At 35.4% G+C, this 18,027-nt stretch overlaps 1 protein-coding gene across 1 annotated transcript in view; it reads left to right on the forward strand.

The window, feature by feature from the left end:
* Positions 1–2,293: 2,293 nt before the first annotated feature.
* LOC110372095 (uncharacterized) overlaps positions 2,294–18,027 on the forward strand; it is a 101,184-nt gene continuing 85,450 nt past the window's right edge. Inside the window, exon 1 of the mRNA XM_049843811.2 lies at positions 2,294–2,550. Within this exon, the coding sequence (XP_049699768.2) occupies positions 2,484–2,550 (67 nt within the window). The 5' untranslated portion in view covers positions 2,294–2,483. The remainder of the gene's footprint in view (positions 2,551–18,027) is intronic.

The following is an 18,027-nucleotide window of genomic DNA, read 5'->3' on the forward strand; positions in this document are numbered from 1 at the left end:
CACTGTAAGCACGAGATACGGGAACCCTTTTCTGTCTTCTAGAAGTTAGAGTACGACTTGATTGGGTAGTATTTGGTAGCCTTTTTTATTGACACGAAGTGTACGAGTACCAATTGTAGATATTTACTCTTTTGTTTTGTTATTTACAACCAAATATGTAAACTAAACTAAAAAAAAATGTTTATTTTAACAAAAACAAATAAATAAAATAGATTTACACTGAAACAAAAAAAAAGTAAAAAAATAAATACAAATATTTAATGATGATGAGAAAAAAATGTTGATGTAATCTGTATATGATTCCTGTTACCGTCTAGTGCAATTGAGTGTATATAAAATTATTTTATTTACGTTTTCACAACATTTCTACTGCATTGTGTTTGATTTCGGATCAAATTGCTATAGTTAACATTTTAACTGTTTATCATGTAGTATGTATTTTTTAATCTCCATAATTTCGCCTTTTACAATATTGACAGCATTTTAACTGCATTGTTTGTTCGATTTTGGCGAACATTGTTATAAATAAAAATAAAACTTTATGTTATAACATATGGATTATGGATACAACAATAAAGTATATTTTTATAATCTCGATAACCTTTTATTCATTAGTCTGGAAATTCTTATTATCATACATTTTTCTACCCGACCCAAATAGCCAAGTACATTACAATAACATTCTTAGGCCCAAATAAAAACGCCAAAAATTTAATATTCCCATATTATTCTGAAATCAGCTTACAAATGAGTGTCCTACGATATTTAATAAAGGCGATGGCATACTATAATATTCTCCGACGTCGGTCGCGTTGCAATGTGAACGATTTTAAAATTAAAAATTCCTTTACGTGGACCCACTGGCATGCTTGACACGGTTCATTTTTTAATATTGATTCTTAAAACTGCAAAGACTTGAATAAAACAAAAAAAGAATCTTGAGACTTTTTCCAATATGGCTGACAAAGGCGCTATTTTAATTACATTTGAACGTAAAACATCAAAGTCAGACATGGTTTATAATGAACATCATAATAGTCTGTGAGATGAGTTTTCATATTGCTTTTTCGCAAATTCAGATTCTTTCATATGCATTTACTTTTAACTCATATTTTACTGTCATATATTTCTTTGCAAAGTATTATTAAGAACTTTTTCGAACTCTTTACGCTACAAAAAATATTCTAAATATTAAAATCATTTTGAAGTATATATTAACATAGCATACGCATTACGAAAAGAAAATCAAAATCAAAATTATGCGTTTAATTTTCGAACAATGAAAAAATATAATCTACTTATAAAGTATACGTATGTACTGTTCAATGGTGTAGTGATATCTCGATAAGAAGGACACATACATTGACACAGAAGAATTCACACCATGCCTTATAAAAAAAAAATGGTCAAATAAGCAACCTTCTTCCACGGACCTCAACAAAGAAACTCAAAGCCAAATAAAAAAGGCGTTCTATAAACAAAATATTGCGGAACTCACCTTTTTTTTAATTTCAAACTTTAATATCTTTTTAGCTTTACCCGGAGTTCCCGTGTTTTCATTTGACGCGGAAGTTTTTTCGCGAAATGACTGGATAGGCTTAATATTTTAACATGAAGCTGGTTAATATAGAGATGGAAATATTGTACTCAGCCTGATATTACTCAGTCGGGTAGACTCCATATTTTTTTAGTTTAATATTTATATGAGTAGCGCTGGAAGATTGAAAGGTTTGTTGGTGGTTGTATGTGTAGATTTTAGATTTATAGTATTGGGTTTGTATCTTCGGTTGGGTAAAGGGAAAAATGCAGTGGGAACTCGGATTTTTATTTAATTTATTTAAATATCATCTTTCTATTTAAATCAAAATTATATTTACAAATAATGGTTAAAAATGAAAAATGTTTTAAATTTGAAATACATAAAATAGTTATATACCAAAAATAATGTATTTGCTGCAATGTACTACATCTCGTTATTACTTAAATGCAATTATTTCATTAAAATAAATCAAACTGAACTGGGCTCTGTATTATTTGCTGGAATTAATACATAAATAATATCCTTTATATGTAGAGTAATTAATTTAAGCGCTCAAATTCACTTCCGTGAAGTAACGTTCACTTATTCATTCAATTGAGCATAAATAATCAAAATCGCTCAATTTAAAATTAATATTAATTCACTATAATTAGTGCACCAATAAACACAATCTTTTACAAACATATTAAACCAAAAATAACATTTTAAAGAATCAATAACAGCCGACTGGTAGCGTGGCCGTAGCCTGCTTTAGTTGTCTGGGCGCCGTAGCGCGGAGCGGACGCCTCTACGAACTCGCGCTACGCCGTAGCACGTGCTACGACACCGATGAAAAAGTGCTCCGGGCCAAAAATGTGATACAAAAAGTACACTCGTGGAAAAAATTGCTCAATTTAATTTTTCTTTTTTATTCTAAAGTGTGGTGACTTGAATTGTGGTGACCATGGAGTGGACTTTGTTCCTGGTGGCCTGTCTTTTCTCCACGGCAGCCGGTAACCCGGCAAAAATGGGTCAGTACAAGTTAATAATTTAGTTTCTGCGCGGTTAGCTTATTGCATAGATTGGCAGTTTGACGTTTGGAACAAAGGAGGAGTTGGGCGGCTTATAAATTATGGTTCGGATGTTTGTCTTGCATGTATTTCAGTGTGTGCCATTTAATATTCTGTTTCACGGAAACCTGTGTGAGGGTTGTTTCGATGCGGTAAACAAATATTGATAGCGATTTTTATTATTAACAAAACATTATTGCATTTCTGAAAGAAATATGATAATTTGGAATCTGTACACAAAATAAATAAAAGTATTTGTAGTCGTATTTTATTGTAATACAATTAACTTTGGTGCGCCTTATCATGGGTCCCTTTAAATCAACGACTTTAAATAATCGTTTATTTTTTGGAAAAAAATTAGTCTTCCTCGATGTCAAATATTGAAAATATTTGTTCCAGATTAAATAAGATTAAGTATTTTGTTTAACCTATTAGATACAATTATACGTATATACATATTTGCGTCAGTAATTTCAGTCATGAATAAATTTCTCAGATGCACTTAGCTGCCTGCTAGAATTCAGTCAGTACTAACACATTTCTCTGAAACAATGCAGCATCGCAATGCCGACATTCATGGCAACTATATTATAAGCACAGATTCTGATGCATTTTCGTCTTTAAAATTTAAATGAAATAGCCCATATAGAAATACCTACTGAGTACATACAAACATTATACTGGATGATAAAACTCGTCATAATTTGGTTAACTTTTTATTTACTTGCTGATAAAATAAGTCGTCTTATTATATCCAATGACATTATCATTTATTTACTGGAATGAAAACCACGTGGTTGGTTTTCTTCGTGATAGAACATTTTTTACGAGACCTTTTCCTTCGTTTCTTAAATTAATGTTAAAATTATAGACTGGGAACGAATCCAACATAGTTTGGAAAAGACTAGGCATATGATGATGATGAAAGAATTTGTCACAAAAACTGCAGCTGTATAAGTACACTACCATATTTCGGATCAATTGTAAAATGCACTAAGTAGGTACACGTCCGATGTAATATACTATCAATAAATCCGTTTTAACTTTAATGTGAATAAAAAATGCATACGACCGAGAGTGCATTTGGAACAATTAGTTCCGATATAATATTTTTGGATAAAAACTGTACTTATATAATGCTCATTGGAAAACTGGACTACTATATTCAATACGTAATATAATAACCTATTTGATGATATAATTTGAGGTCACTTACCTTGTAACTATTATTAGTTGAAAGTAAACTTAATTATATTCTAGCAAACACCTGTCAATTTGTCACCAACGTGACAGACGTGACGAATTTAATAAACAAAACTATGAAATATTGTTACAGAAAATTAGATGTCATTTTGATACAATTTTCTTAATTAAGTAATCAGAAATGTTTCTTCAAAAACTATAACTAAATTAGATAATTTCAAAAACAGTACCCGCACACTAGAAACTTTTAGTCGGCCGATAGTTTGTTTGGGCTCAGAAATCAGTATGAAGAGGAATGATAGTAGCACATTACAAAGATCAGGTATTTACCCGGTATCAAACCGACTGAAAGCTTTGGTTGGAATCAAGATATATAAAAAAAAATTGCCTACCACTGGATCAACTGACAGCCGACTGTTTAGTAAGCAGTATTCAGGTACTCTAAAACTACTAATTACTAAAACTAAATTGAATAATTTCCAAAACAGTTTTCTTATACCTTAACGTATTTAAATTTTGTCCATTCATAATTTCGTTTTCGGAATGAGCTAAGCTTGGATTCATTTTCTTAATTACTCTAGAGACTCAGGTTTATTATTGTTAATACTAAAGTGCTTTCTAAGCGTGAATTAATTTCTAAATCTAGGTATTAATTTTCTAAGCTGTTCTAACTAAGAAATTAACTTTATTCGAAAAAGATTAGCGTGTAATAAATTTTGAGACAAAGCAATTTTGTACAATGTTAGCTCATTAATATTTTGTAACATACCTTGTTTTATGATTAAAACATTTTAAGTTCATTTAATAGTGAAAGATTAATTTTATATTAACACATTATTCATAGAATTATCAGAAAAAAATCAGATATAATTTAAATAAAATTTAATTAATTCGCAATCCTCCAATATAAAGTTACTCAGACTATGAACTCGTAAGCTCTTTAAAATAAAATAAACAACTACAAGTTGAAACAAATAAACTTATAACGATGTCAAACGTGACGTGTGATGTCAAATTAGTGACAAATAAATTACTTATTTATTCGTCATTAATTTGTTTCACTTTTGTTTTTCACACAAAGAAAAATAGTTACACATTTATTTAGTTAGGAAAACAAAAGCGAGTGTTACCTACAGCTCATAAAAAGTAATTCTTTTTTCATTATTACTTTTTAATAAAAAAAAGTATATTTTTGGCGTGAAAGCGAGCAATGTTGAAACATAATTAAACTTCTTGCTTTTTCGTGAAAAATTATTCAAAACTAATTTTGCTGCGAGCAAATTATTAAACAAGGGGCTTTAAAAAGTTAACTCGAGTAAATAGAATAAGTATAATTATTTTTTTAACTGGTTTTGGTATCATGATAACGAATGGAATTATGAGTATTTTATTTTTAAGTAGGTCACTTTTTTTTCATTGGTATTAATTACAACGATGGCTGTAAAGCTTTGGCTCTAATTTAAAATCTATTAATAAGACTAATTAATGAAGAGGATTTTTTTGTTTGAACCCTAGAAGCTCCGAAACTACTGAACCAATTTGAAATATTATAGTAGTAACATAATATAAGACAATGTTCTATTATAAAACTTTCCATTCATTATATAAATAAATTCTTAATTTTAATATCAGTATAAAAACATGAATAATGAAACTCTATCAAAAGAAAATGAATTTCCAAATAAAGTAGACATACAATCGTTAGAATGATGGATAGACTACAAAGGTCGGTATATAGTAATTCATACAGATAGACAACCTTTGTTTATTATAAGCATCAATGTCATTCGAGGTTATCAACGTAATATGACTTATACATAGGTATGTACTCTTGATATAAGAGCCCCCCGCATATGTTCTGCCAGATCAAACTACTGACCGATAGACGACCCCATAGTTGCCTGTTTTGTGCATGCCACTAGACCATTGGCCAACTGCTCAAACCATCGGCTAACTTAAAGTTAGCTAAAACGATGTCAGTGATTCTTCTTATTTTTCTTTGTCTTTATCAAAATACTGCCTGCGAAACTATTCTTGATATTCATATTTTTAATATTTTAGATTAAATATGTAGTTTATTTCTTAGTACACTTTATTAAAATCTTAAAAGCCCTCTTGTTATTTATTCTGTCTCCTTACTCTACTTAATACAGCAACGTCCCCAAACATTTTCAAATTCAAATACCAATCGTAACGATTACTTTAACATACATCGGAACTCCACTACAGCTCTCGGCGGTCCTATCTCAACAACATTCGAACATACACTGCAATGCACTAGAATTTGTCACTTATATCGCGTCATTTACACTGCAAGACAGTGCACGGTCCCCGGGGAGTGTGACGTCACAGGATACGACTCAAAATGGTTAGGAGTAACATTTATTGAATGGTACGTGCTTTGGATTGCGTTTGGTTTAACATATTCGTTTGTTTTAACAATTGGGTCAGAAAATGTGGGGGTCATTTGACTGCACTACTGGCAGACAAAGGAAAATAAAAGAAGGAATATTTTTAAGAACATTTTAATCAACAAACAGTGATGTATAAAGTTGCAATCACAGGTGTGATTTCGCAATATTTAGATACGGAAATCTACATGTAAATACCGATATAAAATCAAAGCTTTTATCGGTGTCCTGAAGGGTTATAGTTTAAATCCTTTCATCAGGATGTTTTTCTCCACCTGTTCTCAGGCGTTAGTGTCCAAGATATACAAAGAAAGCACATAGGACTTAGTTTTAGTTACGTTGATACTTGCCTTACCCAGAATCAAATCCGTACACTCGTACTTGAGAGGCTAGTTTTTTAACCACTAGACTATCACGACTTCAACCAAGTCAATATCCAACTTCAGACCGGCAAATCTATCCAAACTCGCACACCAAGTTCAGTACTAAAACAAAAAACTGTCGCATTTCGCAAACAAAAACAAAATCAGTAAAAACTAAAACTAAAAACATTAACCGTACTGCAAAGTTAACCGAGTAACATGTAGTTAGTGAACGATGATTAACGAGCCGCGAGCGAGCACTATTTTAATCTTTTAACTTAATAGTTATATGTTATTGTTGTAAACTGGCTCGCAATCCTTCATAGTAGCTTTTATAGAACGGGGTTTTAAGATGGTGTAGTGAGCTATTTGTGTAATGGGATGTTGCAGTTTTTTGTAGGTAGTTTTGTATTATGGATAATGAGTAACTTATAATTACTTTAATTAAGCTGAGAACGATTGCAATTAGCTTAAAGCTAATCTTAGGAGGGATGAGTATCATAGTTAAAGAGATGCGGATCGAAAAGCAAAAAGCAATGCTAAACGCAGTCGATCCGTGGATGGTTGACCGTCTTATCATGACGAATTCCTTCTTATTTCAGAAGGCACATTAAACTGGTCTTGGTTGGAATTTGAACATCTTGGCAGTCCTTACAGCAGCAAGAATTTCTGCCAAACCAATCTCGCCGAGAGGCATCGAGTTGCCTGGGTCTCTGGAAGTCAAATAGGTAATCACATGTAAAATTCTGGTACTTAACTGTGTCCAGTTAGACTGAAAGCCTAGCCCAAAATATTTTGAAAAAGATCAGACCTTCAAACACCTTTATCTCCCTATTGAACCTCATACATTATATACCTTTGTATATCTATATATTGAACCTTATTTCTAGATAAGTTACTACACCTCGCTTGTTCAAGTAATTGGTTAGTAAGCCGTTGTTTGGACAGGAGACGTAAACTAAAAACTAAACTACCGACCGGTAGGGGAGAGTGGGGGAATTGCGGACGCGGGGTAAAAACGGACTAGCAAGTATCTACTCACTCCTTCCCCCCGCGGCAGCCCGGTGCTGTCATCTGTTTCTTTAAGCCATTTTAGTGCCACGCAAAAACTTACGACAGCCGGCTGCGCACAGTTTGAACGGTAGGTAATTTTTTTTAAAAAAGTGCATAATGATCTAATTTTCAGTGTTTTTCAATTCAAGGGACAAGTCTGTATACTAAGTGATGGTAAAAAGTGATATTTTCTATGGATAGCTTTGTCAATGGGGTTTGCAGCGCCAATGTTTGTTTTTATGGAACGTTTTCATAACTTACAAATTTCTCTCTTTGATTTAAAAATACCCAGTTAGGTTAATTGCGGACAAGCCTCGTGGGGTAAATACGTACGTCCGCAATTACCCCTAATTCGATAAACTATTATGAAATTAATCAATAACTACTCATTTTTAAATGCCTCGGAAATATATGTTATAAGAAAAAAATCGAATCATTACAAAAAGCTGTACAAGAAATAAAAAACCCGTGGATAACTTTTCGTCAGGCGGAAGAAAAATATGGTATTCCCAGAGCTGGGTATTTGTTTGACAAAGTGAAAAAGGGCAGTGTTTCTACAATACCAAAGAGAGGATAAAATCCGTTTTAACGAAATGCAAGAAAACTAACTTAAAATCTTGATTAGAATGTTGATGTTGAAATGTTGATTACTTTTGCATTTATTGTCAGGAAGTGATCCTCCCACCGAAGACTGGATTATGTGTTGAAAGTGTGGGTAACAAGTGGGCTCATGAGAACTGCACTGCAGGAAGTTCTTCTAAAGACTTTTGCCAGTGATTTTTGCTAGGTCCACCTAGTCCGTAAATACCCCATGCTGTCCGTAATTAACCCAGGGTCAGTCCGAATTTACCCCGAGGGCTACGGGTAAATACGGACTGACAAGGTTTTGTTTTTGCTAAAAATATTATATTTATTGATTGGTCTCGTATAAAAAGTATAATTGATTTTGTAGACAAATAACTAAAGATTGATAATTAATAAAGACAGACTGATTATTACTAATAGGACGAATGTTGTGCGTTATTTCCCTTCAGCGTCCGCAATTCCCCCACTCTCCCCTAACTGTAGTGCAACAAACATTCTACCGACGGAACATAACATCGGTGTTTTCTTTTAATAAAATGCTAGAAGCTTGCTATTTTTGTGTTACGTAGTTTGAAATTTAAAAATATAGTAGGTGCTTAGATATTTTTATTTTTAAAATGGTATGCTGTTTAAAGATTTGCCTATTTGGCGGAGTAAAATTAAGTATTTGCCTGTTTAAAGACATGAAAATATATCTCATCCCATTTATCGAGGAAGACTATATAGGTTACTTTTTATTCAGGTGCAAAGACATTAAAATATATTTACAGATGCTTAGGTTAATTATCACGGGTCGAGAATTAAACTACTAGAAGAAGCTATTATCAATTATTTCCAAAAAACTCTGTAAAATAAAATAAATAAAATTTAATAAATAGATAATACCATACAACTTACAAACCCACAAACCACCTTAAAACCAAACAAACAAACACAGACACAAACAAACAAAATTAACATCAACCTACAGCTAACTTCGAACATAAATCGTTTGCAACATAACTGTAAGGACGGCACTGCACCGCGCGCTATAAATCATAGCATAGCAATTATTGTGCGGGCGCAACTGTTAACGCATAAATCTAATGTAAAGTTTGTCTGTGTATCCTTGGGGTGAGATACACAAGTTATTTGTGACCCTCGTTTGTGTTGTGTTGTAGTTAGCTCGATTGATCAGGGTTAACAAAAAGCATCTGATGTTGTTAGTATCAGTCATCATATCAGCCTTTTTATCATTCCACTGCTGGGCACAGGCCACACAGTGAAGGATTGAGCGTTAATCACCACGGTTGCTCAATACCGCATGGTGATTTCAGACTTCTTTCTTTAATCAGTCATTGCTGTCCAAGATCTACTTTGAAAGTACATAAAAACTTGCTTTGGTACTTGCCTGACCTATAATCGAACCTACATATTTGAGAGGTCGTTTCTTTACTTACCACGACTTAATACCAGTATTTCCTAAAAATGTTAGAGACGGTGCTGCACCGCGCGCTATAAATCATCGCATAGCAATTATAGTGCGGGCGCAACTGTTAACGCATAAATCTAATGTAAAGTTTGTCTGTTTATCCTTGGGGTGAGATACAGAAGTTATTTGTGACCGTTGCTTGTTTTGGGGTTGGTTTAACGGGTCGATTGATCAAGGTTAAGTTTGCAAAATTAAGCTTGCAATGTTCGGTTAGAAAATGTTTGAGATTTTGAATTGAATGTCAAACAGTTTATAATCACGTTTGCTTCCGCTTGATAAGCCCTGTAGTCATTTTTAACTTAAATAACATTTAACTTACTATCTCTTTGACGATAACGAAAACCCACACAAAAAATCCCATTATTACCGTTTAAATTTAAACACACATTAAAATATAGTTATCATCAAGCTACTCGTACAAAACAGTTGAAAACTTCATACATTCCCAGTTTCTAGAAGCATCTATCTTCTGTACATGGTAAAGTCCTCATAATACGAAGAATGCGAGGATCCCTCGTTTCATCACGCCATTCTGACTGCGCACTATAATATAATAACAATAATTTTGCTAAAATGCTCTCTGTATACGGCAACAGTTCCAAATCTTACATTAGTACGATTGTGGCGGAATATACGGGCGTGTATTCTGGAGAAAGATGCAGCGTTAATTTTGTTTGCATGTTTATAATGTGCAAAATAAAACTTTTCAGTAATTCTGACTTGGGGGCTTGTAAGGTGATTAAACCTGCAGCTCACTCGACGAGAAGAAGAAGAAAACTTTTATCATACATTGTTCTGAATGAGCTATGCATCAACAAAATATTGTAGATATCAAAAGTTACTTAAAAAAATTGAGTCATAAAAAAGAAGTAGTAGTTACGACGTGCTGGATAAATAAAGACGCATAACCTTTCAGTATCATAAATTAGGATTTCACCAAAAGAATTTACATAGAAGACTCCCCAGTTTCGCGGCAACAATGCTTTCGCTAACCTGTATGTTTCCATAGAAACAGTGGAACGAGGAAGCGCGACTACGTCCGTTCCCCTCCGCCGTGTATTTTCATTGTTTCCCACCTATTGTTTGACATCTGACTGAAATGTTCTCATGTAATTTGGTATAATAACATTTGCCGACACGACTCTGCATAATTGACTATGTACGTATATATTAAAGCATTTATTTACATAATGCGTGTACATAAAGTAAGTTGAGCTGAAGTAAGGATGATTTAACTGCCAGCGTTCTATTTAAGTCGCGAAATTTCGCCCAAAATATGAAATGTTAATACGACCATTCTATCTTCGTAAAATGTTCAACGTGGAGGAATCATGCATGTGTGCTTCTTTTGTTTCATGATACCCTGGTACTGCTATGATGAATATATTTTGATTGAGAGCATTATATTTTAAGCTCGTATGAGATTTTTTACACTTAAAAGTAAAAAAGTTCTGTTGTTTTTACGCTTTCATTTAAAAACGGTGTACTCTATAGGTACTATGAAATGGAATTAGATCATACATAGTTTGAACCACGTTTGAACGCTGCTGATCAAAAACGTAGTTTACTAAATTCTGCCCATAATTCTTTTGGGGCTCTTTGTGGGATTTTGACACATAATAATATCTTTTAAGAATGCTTTCACACTAGCAGGTTTTATCGGACATATAAAAAAAATCCACGCTGCAAAAATCCATCGCAACCAAAGTGGCACCGTACGGAAAATCTCCTGGTTTGAAGCCGCTTTTAAAAATGTAAATGTAACTTAGCAATAATACTCCAAGCTAGCTATCTTCCATTAGGAAGTGTGGCTAATATAGCATAACGCATTACTATCTCGGTTCCGAGTGGAGCGATGTGGTGCCTAATGCGTTATAGTCACGCTTATAGACGAGACGAGGCGGGGAATTGTCACAAGTTACTTTTGGTAGCATAAGTTAACTAACAGAAGGTTAGGTTTATTATAACCAAGGAAATCCCTTTATTTACATAGATATTTACAACACAAAAAACTATCGTAATAAAACGGTAAAAAAACACTATACACAAGGAAATTATAAGGTTTTTGGGCCAATGAGAATGAAACTATTAGAGGTTTACTGATGCATTCAACATTATTTTTATTTGATATACTTACTATATATTTCATGCGGTTTGTTCTGCATACTGAAGAAACTGAATGCTTGTAGCAATAAGAGTTTTCTGAAAACAATGTTAAGCTAAAGTGCATTTAAATCAGGCTAGTCATTTTCCTAGGGTAGCGTAGCAAATACCTTAACACGCGCACACTTTTTAGGATTTTTCTTGTCTGTTCATGTTTAACTTATTTAAACTTTTTAACTAGAAACAATATTTTCGCAAGTATTTACATTGTAAAACACGAGGTAAAATTATTAAAAAAAATAAAAACTTTTTTATCCACACAAGGAAACAGGATAACATTTCCAAAAAATATAAGTAATTTAAACCAATTACGAGTCCTTCAAACAAAATTGATTGCTAATGGTTCAAAATCTGCCTTAGAATGGACATCGCGAAACACTTGAAGTGGATTAATGGATTCCAACTGACAGAATGGAATTTCAATTACCATTACCAATCAATGGAAAGCCGGAAAATCTTGTGAGGCTTTCGGGCTTAATAATACAAGAGGAAAGCTTAAAATTTTGTGAGTGAAAATACTTCGCGTTTGATTTATGTTGACGCATATTTTTGTATTTAGACCTTTTTCCTTAAAACTGTCAATTAACTAAGAATTACCTAAGAGTTCATTTGTGATACTGTTACTGTTACTGCCTTTTTATCGTCACACTGCTGGGCACAGGCATCCTACCACATGGAAAAGTATTGACGGTTAATCACCACGTTTTCAGACTTTATAGTCCAGGTTTCCTCAAGATGTTTTCCTTCACCTTTTTTTATTTGTGTACAACAGCTATTTTAGCAGTTATCTCAGTTATAATCGCACCACGAAGTAACTTTTTCCAGTATCATAATGGTTCCCATCCCAGAAGTAGAAAGTCGACTGTCTATCTTTAATTACCATTATTCTCATAGCAAAATATTTATTTATGTATCGTTTATTTTTGCGCGAAAATAAAACGAGCATACTCAATTGTATGTAGGTAATTTACTTTATCTTCGTCTGTAAATTTAAAAATATTTATAACTGAAGGCCCTTTTCATGAAAATAAATGAACCTACTGCATTCACCTGCCATACATGATACATACAAGTTGTATAACTTAACATCTCATAACGAGCCTCATTGATGCGGAATGCAGGCTTTTTTCATATAAAACATCTTGTATGTTTGGATGAAATGTTTTTTGACGACTGTACACAATTTGAAGCTTTTCTGTTAATATTACGGTACGTTTTGTATGGTTTGTTAAAGCTTATTCAGGTATTTTGATAAAGTATAATATTTTGAGTAATGAGTCCGTAAAAGTTATGTGTTATTGTGTAGTTCTGACTTCATATAGTATCAACCTCTCGTTATCCCAATCTATTAGTTAGCGCAGCATGTGTTCTTTTTTCATACCTTACTATCTAACGTCATCTTTCAAGTAACATTCTTTGCAGTCATATCGTCTTTCACACAACCCATATATCGTTTCCTTGTTCGTCTTCTTAACCTGTATCCCTCTGAGTTCATGCTCAACCCCTTCCTCACACACAACGTTTTCCCCAACCATGACAGCCGTTCACCACGCAGCTTCTCTAACTTTAAAAAGCTAGACAGAGGTTAATACCATACCATCATACACAACTAGTTAAAACATTCGTGTAATCCTATTAATAAATATGTAATAAGCAGGAGTTGAGAACTTGGGTGACCTTGCTGAATTTTATACGCGTGCTCTCAATTTTAGGCTCAGTATGCCCGAGTTGGTTTACATTAACAACTTTGTGGTTATAAATGGAGTTGATAAAGCATTTATACTGTACTTACATAATCTCACTGTGTGTTTGTTGACTGAGGCTCAAGTTCACGGACAATATAACATCAGTTTTCTTAATAACTGTTCATTTCATCACGTTCAATTTTGAAAGTAAACCTGTAATGAATGTTTTGTGCAGTTGACAGCTGTTAATTTTCGAGGGAACATAGCATTTTTGTACAGACTGACAGACTTTATCAACTGCACCAAAAAATGGTCAGACCATAATCTAGACACACGGCAGTGTGTCCGCCAAGTTCGAGCAAAAAAAGCGACACACCGGCCGTGGGTTATATTACACGAACCATTTCGGGCCAAATTCGACCCCCCTATAACTCAAAATCTATTTCATTTACGCATATCAAATTTCTGGTATCTGTTGAGACCCCCTCACTTATCTAAAATACAAAATTTCATTAATATACCTATTATAGGTCTTGAGATATTGACGTCAGAAAATCGCTATTTTTACTATACACTCACTGACTGACTCACTCATCAAAAACCTAGACCACTTCCAATGGTCGTATTGACTTGAAATTTGGCATGGAGGTAGGTCTTTATGTCAAGGTAAAGGAAAAAATCTGAAAATGGCCAAGTGTGAGTCGGTTTCAAAATAATGAAGGTGATACCCGTTTTAAATTTATACCCCTAAGGAACTAAAACGAACTAAATTTATCTATATTTATGTAATATATCTTCGAATGGTCGTACCGATCTGAAATTCGTTACAAAGGTCTGTATTTAGTCAAAGTAAAGTAAAAATCTGAAAACGGCCAAGTGTAAGTCACTTTCGAAAATAACGAATGTGTAACTTTGATCCACGAACATAATATATGATAACATGTCATGTCAGTCAGTTGGTAAATCTAGTCCATTTAGTTAATCTAGTTCGTTTCTTTGTAAGAAGCATAGTGCATATTCAAAAATCTGAAAGATAGTATAAATGAGACAATTCCTTAACTAACTTAATCATAAGAAAAAAATAAAATAAACAACCTTACAAAAATAAATGAAATCCCACCCAAAACAAAAATGTGAAAGGTTGCCAAGTTCGATAATATGGGAATGCTTCGCCTATAAAAGAAGTGAGATCTGAATAAGTACCAAGTTCCATATACATATCAAATCTCTTTAAATCAAATCAAATCTCTTTATTCTCAGGCTGCATAGGCCCATAGATATATACCTTAAAGACTAACATACATAATATATATTATACAACACTGTTAGTATATAAAAAACTTAAATCTATGTTAGTAACACTTCACTACGCACTATGTCACTCCGTGCGGTTCTGTGGCACTTGTCCGCGGAAGCGACGGAACACCACGTCCTGTGGCCAGAAGTTCTCGTCCAACACGAGGTGCAGGAAACACGTCGGCACTCGCACCACAAACGCCTTGAAATTGACGTTATGGCGCGACTCCAGCAACTGCACTCTCGGGGCGTACTTCAGCTTCTGACGCACGTACTCCACGATGTCCTCCGCCTTAGTGGTGTAGTGTAGGCGGGAGATATACACCGGGGTGTTCGGCTTAGCGGCACGGATTTTTGTGTTTGGCTCCACAGGAGCCGCGCCACAGCGGTTCTTGTTGGTTCGCTGACGGCGCTTCCTCCTTTGCACCATCACGAACCCATCGTCATCAGCCCGATCCGGTCCCTTTACGGGCACGGGCTTCATTTTTGCACCAATTGTGCTTCCGGCGACGCTGGCATGTTCTCGACGAACACCGTTAGGTTTCGCCGAGGCTGCAGAAACGAGCAGCTGATCGAGCGGTGTCGCGGCGGCGAGCGGAGGAGCCGCAGGGACGGGAGCGGGGCAGCGGGGCGCACGAGGCGCGCACTGTGCCGACTCAGCATTCGGCGGTGACAGCGGCGATGGCGACAAAACTGCTGACGCGAAACTTGCACCCGATACATCGAGGCACGCTCCGCGCCGCGTGTTCACGTTGCACGATGCATCCACAGGTGACCTAGTTACCGTTACCGATTTACGCAACTCGTTAACTTCGCTGCGCAAACTGGCGACGGTATTTTGGGATGCATTCAGCTGCTTCTGCACATCCGCTAAGCTAGCCTTAAGAAAGACTATGTCTTTCAGCAGGCACGTAACGTCGACGTGGTCGAATGTCACGGGAGGGAGCTTGCTCAGGTCCTTCGCCACAAACGTCGGCACGTCGTCAGGGTCGGTCTCTTTAAGTAGCGTGATGATGTCTTGTATACTCTTCTTTGTCCCGTCACGCCGGCGGGACACCATCTGGTCGCTCTTGTTGAGCAACCGGTACAGCAGCTGCTTTGCAGCAGCGACGTCATCCTCACTGAAGTTCGTCGCGCAGATCTGGATAGCGGACACCTCGTCCATCACGTCCAGCTTCTGCTGCAGGAACGCCAGCAGCTCATTCGCCACAAGTTGTTCACTCATGGCGACTATAATCTCTAGCGACGGCTCGCGCCGCGCTTATACCTAATACTTTTATAAAATATTAGACGCGTAAGCAACACGACTGCATCGAATCGCTGCTAGTACGAGACTGGCAAGTTTTAATAGAAAATTAAATACTTGATTCGCGTTTAGTAGGTTTATAACAAGGTGTGTGAAAACTTGCCGAGTAACATCATTAAAAAGTAACTATTTTTAACTGAGGTATGTATATGGAACTTGGTACTTATTCAGATCTCACTTCTTTTATAGGCGAAGCATTCCCATATTATCGAACTTGGCAACCTTTCACATTTTTGTTTTGGGTGGGATGTATTTTTCTCTCTAAACTATTAAACGCCTGAAACACGAAAAACACACATCCTCGCATATTTTTAACTGGCAACCCCACATAAAACTTCTCCCTACATCTACACAAGTGCAGCTCACGAAAACTGAAAAATGCACGACTATAAACAACGTAAATTTTATTTATACCTCGTCCCATTATAATTTAAGTACGAACTTTACAACCTAGCAATTTTGGCGAAACTCTTTTTATTAAAATGCAAATTAAGCGAACATTGTGAAGGTTATTCACCTTTTAATAAATATAAAATGCGATATTATATGTATGTATTTTGGTACCAGGTGAATACTGTTTAATATACTTGTGTCTCTTAGTACATATTAAGCGTAAATACTATACCTACGCGAAAGTACTGTTTAAGTCCAAATACGTCAAAAAATGGCTGGCTTAATTTTTTTTCTTGTCGGTTGTAATGTAGCTTAACACAATATTTTTCATTAGCTGTAATTAAGCCAGGTATACGACCGTATGCATTCTGTACACTCAATACTGAAATAATTATGTTTTCTCATCATTTTATAACTACTGTTCTCTGCCCTAAATACTCCCACTGATTCAAAAACAAAACAAAATCAAAACAAATCACACCTAAGAGGTTTCACAAAAAGAGTCCAGATTCACAAAAAACCATAAGGAAAACGCACCTAATCCGATAACGTCAAATCTCACTAGCCTTCAGCCTTGTTATTTGTCACGGGGAAAGCAGGGACAAATCAAGGAATGTTTATCTGTCACTCGCACGGAGAACAAAATGAATAACGGAGGTGCCATAACGGAAAATCCCCTGGAATGTAGGGCGCCAAAATCCCGCATTTTGTGCGGGGACGAGGAACGTTACTGTCTTTGCCCTTCATCATCATCATCCGAGCCTTTTTCCCAACTATGTTGGGGTCGGCTTCCAGTCTAACTGGATTCAGCTGAGTACCAGTGCTTTACAAGAAGCGACTGCCTATCTGACCTCCTCAACCCAGTTACCCGGGCAACCCAATACTGTCTTCGCCCTTATACGCATTCCTTTGGCTCGATCATTTTTGTTACACCAGAAACCGTTGACAGATGTCCCAAAGAACCTAAACGCCTCGTTACTCGTAAGAGATCATTTTGGTCATGCCCAGCATACGAATTTGACCTAGATGAAGGCGTCTGGCCTGCATTATGGCATCTCCGCTTATCTTTGCTCCGTGGTCACTCGCTTATATTTTTCGCGCACCCCTTGCGTGAACTGAGCGTGACCTGTGTGTTGATGGACAAAGACTAAGTTGGTAGACGTGACGGTTATTAAAGCTGGTTACTGATGTTTGACAGGTTTTTTGTTAAGCTTTGAGCAAAAGATGTTTTTGGGGAACGTGTTGTTTAAGATTTTTTTGGGGGTGTGTCATCGTGGCTGGAAATAAGTTAAGTAATTTGCTTTGTTTATTGGTTTGAAATCTATAAGGCTTTTCTTTGGGGTACAGCTTATCTTATAGGAGGAGGGTTAAGCTTTTAGGAGAACACCTCCATATACACAGGAATGATTTGAAAAAAATATTCAGCAATTAGGAATGTAAAGCTACGTTCCCTAGTTATTTCTTTCCCTATTATCAAAACAGGACCCACCCAAGAACATCACATCATTGG

This window comes from Helicoverpa armigera, chromosome 2 (genome assembly GCF_030705265.1).
Source record: "Helicoverpa armigera isolate CAAS_96S chromosome 2, ASM3070526v1, whole genome shotgun sequence".
Taxonomy (NCBI): Eukaryota; Metazoa; Arthropoda; class Insecta; order Lepidoptera; family Noctuidae; genus Helicoverpa; species Helicoverpa armigera.